Here is a 12,647-nt window from a genome sequence, read left to right as displayed (position 1 = left end):
TGTACGTGCTTCTTAATCTGATTAGGATTAGACATGATGTACTGGTTCTCGCGTCTTTCACATCATCAAAATAATATTTTTATTTTGTAGATATCACCAGACTACACAGCCATTAGTCGACGGGTAAGACTACTGGATGTCTGCAAGTTTTTATTTAAAAAATTTGTATATTAAAACTGAAACCTATTTAAAACAACGACAGAAAAATTCATAATAGAAAGAAAAAGAAAGAGAAAGAAAGTATCTTAATATTAAAAATAGACATCTTTATATTTACAAGAGTGATCTTTAACCGCTAAGCTAGAAACATCCCTTTTTCCCAATTTGGCAGCAGATAAAAATTAGTTACGGTATAAGAATTCTGACTTTGCTATTCTCAGATATGGTATATCTCTAGAACTGGCATCAACCTCTCTGGAAGTGAACACATAACTGGAATCAACCTCTCTAGAAGTGAAAACATAACTGGTATCAACCTCTCTAGAAGTGAAAAACATAAATGGTGTCATCGTCTCCTGCGCATGCGAGAGTAATACGGGAGTTTCTCATGTACAGCTGAAAAGTTATCGGCTGGAACTTAGAACTCTACACCTATTCATTACCAAGACTATTTATTTCAAATCATGGTCTTTTTTAAAATAAATGGACAGTGCATGGTATTTCACTACTTACATGACTTTTATGTATATGTGGTGAAGATATTTTACAATTTGGATAAAAACATTCTGTATATTTAAACAGAACGTAGCCAAAACTGCCAAGGCGACCCACTCAGTTTGATCAGTTCTTGTCCAACCATCACAATATACAATTAGCTAATATATAACATTGATAACATTGGACAGCTAGAGGTTGTAATATCTGCTATGCAATAGTTTATCGACATACGCCAAAACTAGCCGCGATATTGTTTGCCACAATTCAGCTTAGAGCACAAGCGCAAGCATACATCACTAATTACTTATGGATTGTTTTCCATTGATCTGTTGTTCTTCCGTATTTCTTTATTTCCTTTCTTCTTCTCATATTTTGATTGAAATCTAAAATGATTTTAGCACTTAAAAATTATCATACTTTCTGTAAAAAAAATTTTATGTCTGAATATTTACTGTTTCTTGTTGATTTGAACGTATACGATTTCAAATATTTAAATTCGTAGTACCTTTTAAAGCTACTATGTTTTGTATTTCGGTTGTTCAGTTCTTTGTTACATCTCCGATTTCTTCAAGCTGAGCATTGCTACCATTACAGCAAAAGGACTAATAAAATTAGTAATCATGCACCAATTACCGACATTTGGCTTTAGTTTGACAATAAAATTAGTAATCATGAACCAAAATCCTTACTTTTGGCTTTAGTTAGATAATAAAATTAGTAATCATGTACCAATCACCGACTTTTGGCTTTAGTTAGATAATGAAATTAGTAATCATGTACCAATTACCGACTTTTAGTTTTAGTTAGATAATACAATTAGTAATCATGTACCAATTACCGACTTTTAGTTTTAGTTAGATAATAAAATTATTTACTTATGGTTGACCTATGAATTCATGAACCCCAGAAAACTAAAAACACCTAGCCATTGATAAAAATAAACAAACATTTTTGGGTCGTTGATAAACTTTTTTCAGCCACATCATAAGAAAATTTGTATGTAAAATAACATCACAATATAGTATTTTATAATCAAATATATTTAAATGAACTGCTAAGATGAAATAAACACGAATTAAATTTTATATTCTTTGCACGTTTAGTGTATGTTGTTAAATAAAAAAGTGTGCCTTTTTAATTTGTTCCCGACAGGTCAAATAATTAAAAGCTGCATAGAAAAAAATTGATGCAAGCTGTTACTGTTTACCTATTAGTGGGGCTACTTGTTAGAGACATTGTTCATCGTAGTCCATGATAATTATTTTGATTCCCACTAAATGCATGCTGGGACATAGAGTGTATATTTAATCACGTCTATAACTTACAATTTAATTTCATCAAGATCTTAAAGAAAGGTATTTAAAATGCTCATTCAGTGTAATACAACGTGATTTTGGCACAAATCATACGTACCTATAGTAAGAAAGAAAAACTCCTTTGCAATTTTATGTATAATTCGGCTAACCTCTGAACGTAATAAAGTACGTCTTACTATGGCGTGTTTCAAATGGATTAGTCTCAACAAATTATCCAAGACTTGTAGTTTTTAACGGACGATTGACTTTTAAAGGTCCTGAGATTTATTATTATCATTATTGTTATTATTATTATTATTATTATTATTATTATTATTATTCCAAATTAAAATAAGATTTATGTTAAGAATGGATGAGGCTTCAATCTTCCGAAATTGTATTTCTTTTAATTCACTAGATGACCGACATGACTAGCAATGCGGGATGCAGACCGAATCTGAGACGAAATCAATCTTTGCCCCTGTTGGGAAAAATTAAAAGGAAAGAACACCCTTATGACCTTCCTTCCGACACCCCATAGATAACAAGCTTCTTTGAACATCGAAAAGAATGTGTGTGTGTGTGTGTGTGTGTGTGTGTGTGTGATTAAAGAGACGTAATCGCTTCCAGAGTTGAAAATTGAATTAGATCTTTAGCTTTGTCAATAGATACATAGGTGATCAATTATTGAGGCTTAAGAAATATGTTATACGTGTTTTATTTGACCACGTCATAACTCTACTTAGCTTTCAAACTCATCTGGAAACATACATACATATACATTGCTTGCTTATCGTTTTCGTTATCGGGTAGGATTGGTTTGCTTATTGTGAAGCAAAATAATCACACGTATTTAATAATTTGTATGGTGTTCTTTTTTATACATAAAGCTGATAAAATGTTGGTGAGAAGTACAATAGTACTTTGTAAAGCTACACTGACACTATTCTTTCTTCACTTCGAATTAGGTTGTCACTTTTTACAAAGAAATTTATTTTGTACAATTCTCTTTTGGCAATAACTCTGTACGTTTTGCTTTGACTTGTGTCTACATTAATTCATGGTAAGAGATACTCTTCTAAAAGCAGTTAATGACATTCACTCTTCTTTGGATAGCGGAAAGATTACAGTCCTCAACCTCCTTGATTTGTCTGCAGCATTTTACACATAATAGACCATGATATATTACTTCACCGTCTCTAGCATGTATTTGGCTTTTATGATACAGCCTTACTGTGGTTCAAATCCTACTTGGTCAACAGGACATAAATTGTTTCTGCAAATGGAATACACTCCAGCCCAGATAATCTATGTTGTGGCGTTCCACAGGGGTGTGTTCTTGGACCTGTTCTCTTCATTCTATACACTCAGCCGCTCTCAAGTGGCATAGATCATCATCCAGTGTCTTACCAATTGTACGCTGATGACACCCAAATATGCAAATCTAGCCACCCAACTGATGTTCATGCTACCATCCAAGGTGTAGAGTGGTGCATTTCTGATGTGAAATCATGGGTGACATGTAACAAGCTACAGATGAATGATGATAAGACTTTCTGATTCTGATCACAACACAAAGACTTTCTTAGTAGCATTCTTTACCTCAAAAAATATATATCAGTAAGACCAACATTAAATTCACACAGTCAGTACGAAACCTAGGTGTCAGTCTGGACAGTACTCTCACGTTGCACCAACATGTCATGAACATATGCAAGGCTGTGTATCTTGAGCTGAGACGCATCAGCTCCTTTCGAAAATATCTTTCAGTTGATGCCACTAAAACACTTGTGTGTTCATTAGTACTTTCAAGACTGGACTATTGTAACTCAATTCTGTCTGGTTCGTATCAATATCTACTCCAAAAACTTCAAACAGTTCAAAACACTGCTACTCGAATCATACTTAGAGTACCATGATCAGACCACACCTTCCCGCTGCTCTGTACCCTACACTGGCTATCCATTCGATCCAGAATCAAACACAGAATTTGTTCTCTGTGCTACGTTTCACTGACGGACTCTAGTCCAATATACCTATCCGACCTCACCCATTTGTACACGCCAGCAAGATACTTACGCTCCTCTTCTGACAATCGTGTACTCATTATTCCCACTATGAAAACAAAGTCATATGGACAGCGTTCTTTTGCATATCAGGGCCCAGCAACGTGGAATGAATTGCCCACTGACCTTAGACACAAAGACACAGTGATCACATTCAAGAGTGCTCACAAAACTCACTTATTTCGACTGCAGGATCAAACTTAAAGACCTAATAATGTTTCCTACTTTAAATATTCTGAGCATGTTTTTTCTGTGTTTTCTAATTTCATGGTGTTTGTGTTTGTAATCATATCATTATATGTTTTTTTATCTTATAGGTGTTGTCTAATGCTGTAAAGCGCTTAGAGCTTCTAAAGATTAGGCGCTATACAAAGTCCTCATTAGCATTACTATTATTATTTATGTAGATAAATTTATATACGTCGTTGTCTTTGTCTATGTCTCTATTCTGTCTCTAACCATGTCTCTATGCATATGTCTCTATTGTGTTTGTCCCTACAGTAGTGCGTATTCAGCTCAGCTGCTTGCAACACTGTTCTTCCCAACTGAGGTCAGCCACCTTGCAACATTATTGCCATTGTTTCCCCGTGTTCATTACCGTGACGTCACCCCTGTTAAATTCATATTGTCCCAGGACAGACCCGATACATTGTCAATATACATTCCCTTAGTTAAATTTCCCTTGTCCGCAGAGTATCGCATCCATGCTAAATTCCCCTTGTCCGCAGGGTACAAAGATCAAACTTAACATTAGAGTCCCATTGTCCTTAGGTATCACCATTCACTACTTTTGCAGATAACTTGCACAATGATACAAGTGTGAACAGGCCAAACATAAAATCTACTTTTGTCCATAATATTAATCCATAAAGATAAAATAATCCTCGATTCAGATTTGATTTAGAATTGACTTACCGTTCAGAAATAATAATGAGAGTATGGATTTTAAGAAATAAACTTTACAACAACGGCTTTTTGAGCTCGAAATATTTGATAAACTAAGTCATACGGGTACAAGGTCAGTCAGTTCGAAATAGCCTATTTGCACGACACTTCACTTTAAAACAATGCTCATAGTAGTACGCACATGAAGATGTATTGCAGAGACTGTTTATCATGATTATTTCAAGCAATATTCAAGTGATGATGGATATCTGGAAGTATTTGTTATTTTGTGTGCATTTTATGTTCACAGTAGAAGCTAAAATTAGTCTACCAGTCAGAAAATAGGCCACGTATGAGGTAGGATAGAGCGATGGAAAGATGATAGGAATATGAGAACTAGGTGAGTTTTGGCTGTCGTCACGACACTACATGTAGATGTGATGAATTGTGTGTATCTTGATCCTTCCATGTACGTGTTAAATAATGTTGAGAGTTGGAAGAAATAGTATATTTTATTTAACTTCCTTGCCGACAACATATCATATGGTGCTCTTTTGTGAAGTTATGTTATTCGTTACAAACCTGGCAGTCTCCTTATTTTTCAGCATAAGTATAAAAAGAAATAAATCACGAATGAAACAATGCTACGAAATACCTGTTTTTCACGGTTTTTACTCTAATGAATGGAAGTATGTGTGGCTTGTATGCCGATCTAATGCAAAAAATTAGTTTTATTTTTGAATATATTAACGTTAAGTTCTATAGGAAATGAATTTATTGTCCCATCCCTTTAGGGTTGCAGTAACATGACAGTGTCTTCAATCTCGACGGGCGGAGACAGGACCCGAGGCCATGATTGTAACACGTATCAACCCAACTGAAAATAAATATTTTTCTGGATAAAATGTTGCAACACTATCAGAAAGCTTAAGTTCAGCACATCAGAATTCTGGCTTAATAATGTCACACAGAAAATGTAACACTGCTCTGAACAGCTAATAGAGAATAGTTTCGTTCATAGTACGGTAAACACATTTTTTGTAACAAGTACTGTTGTTGTTGTTGTTATTGTAGGGTTTAACGTCATTTTTCAGCACACGATAGGCTATACATGGCGGCCAGTATTAATGGTGGAGGAAGAACCCGTGAAATCCCCAGAAAGAACCACCGACCCACGAGAAGCTACTGGCAAGCTATCTCACATACCCACATTGGCCGAATCCGAGACTCGAACCTACGCAGACAGAGGTGAGATGCCAGAGATCCGTAACGGAGAGCGCTTTAGACCACTCGGCCACTCGGGGCCCCAAAAAGTACTGTATCCTTTGGATAAAAACGTCAGTGTATACTAGCAGAATGACACAAAATTTGAGAAAAACAACTGGCTCCCTGTAAAGGTGGCAAATGTGTCACCCAAACTGAAAAGCAAACTCGACTCAGCCAGATTAAGAGCGAAATATTTTGAAATGCTGTCAAAACTATCATACAAGTTAGAGAATTTTTAATTCGTACTTTAAGGAGATTCAAACCCAGGTTCGCCTTGTCTGCAACACGAGCCCATATTCCCTCACGACTAAGCACACGTCACCAAAAGAAGATGTTACTCAATCGGTATTATATGCACTCGTGTGTAGCAGACACACTCGCATGACGAACTAGTAATTAATTCTCGTGTATATACAGTCATTCCGGATTCCTATAAAAGATTCATTAAATTAATTATAGAGAATTATAAATATACACCAGACAGAACGGAAAGTGCTATTCCTGGAATATATAGAAGAATGCCTGATAACAGTAGGCAGAATTAATATTTTAATATAAATAATACTGTCATAGAGATTAGAGAATTTTTAATTCATGCTCTACGGAGATTCGAACCCAGGACCTCGAGTAAACGTCACCCACCGCCTTGTCTGCACACACAAACCCATATTCCCTCACAACTAAGCAAACATCACCAAATAAGGATGTTACCCAATCGGTGTTATATGCACTCATGTGTAGCAGGCACACTCACATGACGATCTAGTAATTAATTCTCATCTATCTACACAGTCATTCTGGATTCCTATGAAAGAAATCAAAGTATATATAATCAACTATAGAGAATTATAAGTATGCACCAGACAGAAGGGACATTTCTATAAGCATTCTTCTGTAGAACCCTTGGATCTCACCTCTGTCTGCGTGGGTTCAAGTCTCAGGCTCGGCTAACGTGGGTACGTAAGAAAGCCTACCAGTAGCTTCTCGTGGGTCGGTGGTTCTTCCCCTGGGTTTGCTAGGGTTTTTCCCCTATCAGTTATACTGTCCGCCATGTATAGCCTATATTGTGCTGAAAATGGCGTTAAACCCTACAAAAACAACAACTGGTCTTTAATGGGAATTTAACATTGTTGGGTTCTCTTGTTTCTAACGGGAATTTAACATTGTGGGTTCTCTAGCTTCTAACTTAATTTAGCATTGCGGGGTTCTCTGGTATTTGACGGGAATTTAACATTGTGGGATTTTTGAGTTTTTAACGGGAATTTGACATCGTGGGATGTAGCGATAACATGTTATATTTCGATTTTTTGTATTGGTTTTGTTTGTTGGTAGATTCTCATGAATAAAATTCAAAATAAAATCTCAAAACACATTATACAAAATTCGTTTTATTCTTTTTTTTGTTGCTTTTACTTTTCATCAGTACATGTTCTACTATGCTCACGTTCCTTGTCTGTCTAAACTTAACTATAAAAATCCATTTAAATCTTTATTTTGACTGTATTCAATATAGTCATTAGAATAACATCATATTTTGAAAAATGTGATGACATTAAGAGTGTTGAATGTCAGCAAGCACCAACATCTTTGCAACTTCAATCCACAATTTATTTGCAAGTAACTGCACCGGTGGCCTAATGGTTAAAGCGTCTGCCTAGAATGCGGGAGGTCGCTGGTTCGAAACCAGACCAGTCATACCTAAGACATTAAAAATTGGTACTTACTACTGCCTCGCTAGATGCTCAACAATAAGAGGTTATTATTGGGACTGGCTTGCCTGGTGTCAGGATAATGTGTCATGATACCCCAGTGCTAGACATCACTATAAACTGCCACACTGCAGACATCGTAGCGATATGACTGAAACATTGTTAAATGTTACGTTAAAAATCAGAATCACACACACACACACTTTGGAAGTAACTCCGAATAATTTTCTAATTTGGATAAAGTTCTCGGTGGAACCAAATTCGCGGTAAGTGTATCAGAAACTTGAATCCTGCCGGGTTATAACATAAGAAATTCTCATTCGTCCCTGTTCCTCCTCATATTCTGTGCAGTGGTAAGAGTGAAATTTTATTCCTTGACTGATGTGTGTGTGTGTGTGTGTGTGTGTGTGTATGTGATTAGGATTTTTAACATGGCTTTAAAACAATTTCAGTCATGTCGCTACGATGTCTGCAGTGTGTCAGTTTGTAGTGATGTCTAGCACTGGGGAATCATGCCACAGACATGTAGCATGATGTCCCACCCAGTCATATTATCCTGACACCAGACCTAGCAATCCTAACACTAAACTCTTAATGCAGAGCGCCAAGCGAGGCAGCTATTAGTACTGATGTGTCTTTAAGCGAATTTTCTCATTCAGTTCTATCATTTGGAGACTTACTATAATAATAATAATAATAATAATAATAATAATAAATCATCATCATCATCATCATCATCATCATCATCATCATCATCATCGTATGAGGAGAAAGATTTCTGACAACTGTTATCTATATTTAATTTAAACTGTCTGTTAGTTTAAAAAAAAAATTATGTCTCATTACATGTTATTGTCATGTAACATTGTTTGCTGGACTTGACCTTATCCAAAATTGAGTTCATTTTTGCTTGACCTGATTGACTTTTATTATTTTTTTTAATTTCATAAATGTAAAGAACTAAAAATAGCTTTATTATTATCTATGTTTATGAGCTTATTATCGGAATTATTATTCGGGTACACGTGTTCATTTGGGTCAGCGTTTCGTAGATTCCAAAGTGAATTTTATAGGCTATTGTGTTGTACGTAAACAAGGTTCATTAGATCATTCTAGAAGGTTATTTTCCATTAGGTAATGGTTGTTTATAGAAAATGCTAATTTGTGACCTTGAGCAAGCAGAGAATTATATTGTATTGTGACTGTGATGATTTTACCAGTCGTGCTTTAACTTTAAGTTTTATAATGTTGTGACCAGTTCGGGCTGAATTTTATTTCCTTCAAACTATTGAATTCAAGTGATTATTTTCTCTGGAAACACAAAAGTGCTTTGACAAAATTCTTGGATAAAGACATTCATTGGAATTTATACTGAATTCAAACCTGGAATACTATTTTTGTGATTCAACAAGAGACTTTTGACACATCAGTACTTTGTAGGTTATAACATCAACTTCACTTTTGGATCTTTTCGGGACTTCAACTGAATTCTATTCAGTACTTTTTATTAATAGGACTTTTGTCTTCAATTTTTTGATTATATTTAGACTTAATTCGTAATACCGTAAGTTCTTTTTCCTCGTTTTTTCACTTTGTATTCTAGGGAAATGAATTATTTATTAAATTTTACAAAGATTGTTGTCTGCATTCTGTCCGTTATATTTTTAAAATCATAGAGCATAGACTTGTAACACAATGACGACTACTACGAATGTTATGAAGATAGCAATATATTGCAAGCCATTCAACGGATTTCACAGAAACTAAAGTGTTATATCATCTGAAACACACCAAAACTTTGAATTTATTTTTAGCCGTGTCCGTGTACAGGTACAAACATGGGGTTATAACTATTCTCATTTTGAGGTTACAATAAAATTATACTGTGAAATTGTGTTGTTTGGATTACTTTAAACGGTAACTCAGTCGTAACGTACATGCGACGGTACGAATTATTTTCTCCCTTTTCTCAAGGCTGATTTATATGATCGATAATGGTTGCCGCGCGCAACGATGAACGACAGTGTTAACGGTATACAACGGTCCGATTGTACGGATCGAACATTATGCACTCTGTTTCACATTCAGGAAGTCGTTTGCATCAACTTCCCTCATGTTAGACAGAGTTTTATGACGTGAACTCAAAGACTTGTCAATACTGCAAAATCCTCTATACCCAAGTCAGAACCTTGGTTATTAACCCCACCAACACCACCACACAGCCACCCTCAAACTATTATTAGAGCTTGTTAGTACTATGGAATGATGGTGGGAAGGGCTGGTACGGTCCTTTCTAGACTAGGTATTTGCAAAACTTGCAATTGAAAATGTTTAGTCGTATACTGAGAACTGTATAAGGAAAGTGTTTCAGAAGTTGATAGTGGATATCATCTAATTCTGCTGAAGTGTTATGGGCTTGATCAAAACTATCTTGGGGATCTTTGAGACTGTCAGGTTTATTGTAATCTGCAACGTTTGCAGATTTAAGATTTAAGTGAACCTATCTTTCAAATTTGTGAAACAGCTGACGTTTGTTGAATATGTTTTGAATAAAGAATTTTGGAAGAAGTTTTAGGCTAATGTGTTTGAAATTATTGCTTATGTAATGACACTTTTGTGACATTTCTTTACGATGCGGCAGTAGTGAAGTGGGATACCCTAGCGACAATGGGAATTAGCATTACAGAGACCCCTGGGACACTCTGGCGACAATGGAAAATTAACATGGAGAAAAATCGTTGGACACTCTGACGACAAGGGAAATTAACATGGAGAAAAAATTGTGGGACTGTTGAGCGACAAGGGGAAATTAACATGGAGAAAAATCGTGGGACTGTTGAGCGACAAGGGGAATTGAACATGGGAATAAATCGTGGGACTATCTAGCGTCAAGGGAAATTGAATATGGGATTTTTTTTTTAAATTTAAAAAAGGGTAGGCAATTGAAAGTCATTCTCTTTTCGAGAAATATGGGTGGCCCTGAAAAGGGCCTTTGGGTTTATGTTAATGCATCCATTAACATAAAGGGCATCTGCGGCATCTTCTTGTCCTCAAGCTGCGTCTTACTCGAGGGCCATAAATCAGTGTCCTCTTGAGGCAACCTTGTCTTTCTACTTACACTCTTCGTATCCACAGACTGGTGTCTGACTTGTTGACAACGGTCCACTTGGACCGGACATACATGAGCATGTCCGTCCTAAACATCATGGAAGACGCAAGGGTAGATGATTCGACTGTGGTCCACATCTTGAAGCGACGAGAACAGGTGAATCAATGCAGTGAACTGCGCTTATTTATAGGTAGAGGAAGGATTGAAACGGATTGAGTTCATTCACCAATCCAAACACGCGTTACAAAATTCAGTCAGCCCGCATCCAATCCGAAGAAAGCAGTTTGTGACGTCACGTGGTCTATATAGATTCGCTAGCGCCTGTGTGCAGTCAATCTATGTGACAGTGATTCAACATGACGGAAACTCAGAAAACGATTCATTGGGGTGCACCAGCAGTGGAGACCACCCAAGGGAACCCGGACTTACTTTCAGAAGAGGTAAATTGGGATTTTGTGGATTTTCTTACCTCGCAAGAATTTGTTCCGGAACCTTCGTTACCTTCTTCATTACCGCAAGTGGAGAATTTTAGACAGAGACAGAAAGAAGAATTGGAGAAATTTATACAACGACAAAAGGAAGCGGAACAAGCTTTTCTCCTACAGCAACAGCAGCAAGAAGAAGAGGTAAGAAAAAAACAAGAAGAAGAAGAAGAAGTAGCAGCAAAGAAACAAGAGGGTGAAAATCAAACGATCACGGTACTGTTGGACATTTTAGCGGAGTTAAGAAGTCTGAAACAAATGTATCAGACTTCTTTATTACGACCGAAGAGAATACGACCTTCCCGAGCTAAACACGTCAACCCTGTGACTAAGCCTGTCGTACCACCCTTAGTGATTTCAACCAAATCATCGTCATCAACAGTACGCAGTCCAGAAGTAGGCCTTGGCCGTGGCAAAGGCTTAAGGCAGTTAAAGTTGATTGCTTAAACTCACCCCTACACCAAAAAAGGCCCTTTTCAGGGCCACCCACGTCTCTCGAAAAGAAATACAATTTCAATTGCCAATAACTCAAAAAAAAACCATTTTACCCCTATAGTACGTGTATATGAGTGCGTGAGTGTAGCTTCTTATTTTAAAATCAAAACTCAAAGACACTTACCTTGCATCATTAATTTATTCTTTTATCCATTGTTACAATCCAATTCACAATTCACATCATAACACTTTAAAAAAAGTTCATTGACTTCTTCTTTCTCCTTGTTTAGTCTCTCTGTTTTTTAAATTTCTTCACCGTCACATGCTTTTCCTCTTCTTCCTCCTCACTTTCTTCCCTTCTTCTTTTCTTCTCCTGTTTCTTTTTCTTCACCTGTCTGCTTTCTTCCTCTGCAGAATCCCTCTCTTCTTCCCAATAATCCCTCTCTTCTTCTGAAGAATCCCTCTTTTCTTCTGACTCCTCTTGTTTTTTTTTGGGCAATCTGGAGACCAATGTCCTTTTTCTTGACAATAATAACAGGTATCTTGACTTCTGTCTTTTTTAGCCCCTTTTTTTCTTTTTTGACGGTCTGGACACTCTGAAGACCAATGCCCTTTCTTCTGACAGATATAGCAAGTATCTTGACTTTTATCTCGAAAGGAAGGAGAGTAGTCCGTGGGCTGGTCTGAAGAGAATTTTCTGATGACCCTTCGCAAAGCTCTGACGAAACGTTCGATTTGGCTAG

General features: G+C 36.5%; 1 protein-coding gene across 4 annotated transcripts in view; it reads left to right on the top strand.

The window, feature by feature from the left end:
- Positions 1–7,551, top strand: part of LOC149806006 (uncharacterized) — a 39,385-nt gene extending 31,834 nt beyond the window's left edge. For all 4 annotated transcript variants that reach the window (XM_089950836.1, XM_089950838.1, XM_089950835.1 and 1 more), the window contains 2 exons: positions 91–123; positions 2,371–7,551. In XM_089950836.1, coding sequence (XP_089806962.1) covers positions 91–123; positions 2,371–2,493 — 156 coding nt within the window. In that variant the 3' untranslated portion in view covers positions 2,494–7,551. The remainder of the gene's footprint in view (positions 1–90; positions 124–2,370) is intronic.
- The last annotated feature ends 5,096 nt before the right edge of the window (positions 7,552–12,647 follow it).

The sequence above is a fragment of the Sinohyriopsis cumingii genome, chromosome 2 (assembly GCF_028554795.1).
Source record: "Sinohyriopsis cumingii isolate HCF-2022 chromosome 2, ASM2855479v2, whole genome shotgun sequence".
NCBI lineage: Eukaryota > Metazoa > Mollusca > Bivalvia > Unionida > Unionidae > Sinohyriopsis > Sinohyriopsis cumingii.
This window is presented reverse-complemented; position numbering and strand designations above follow the sequence as displayed.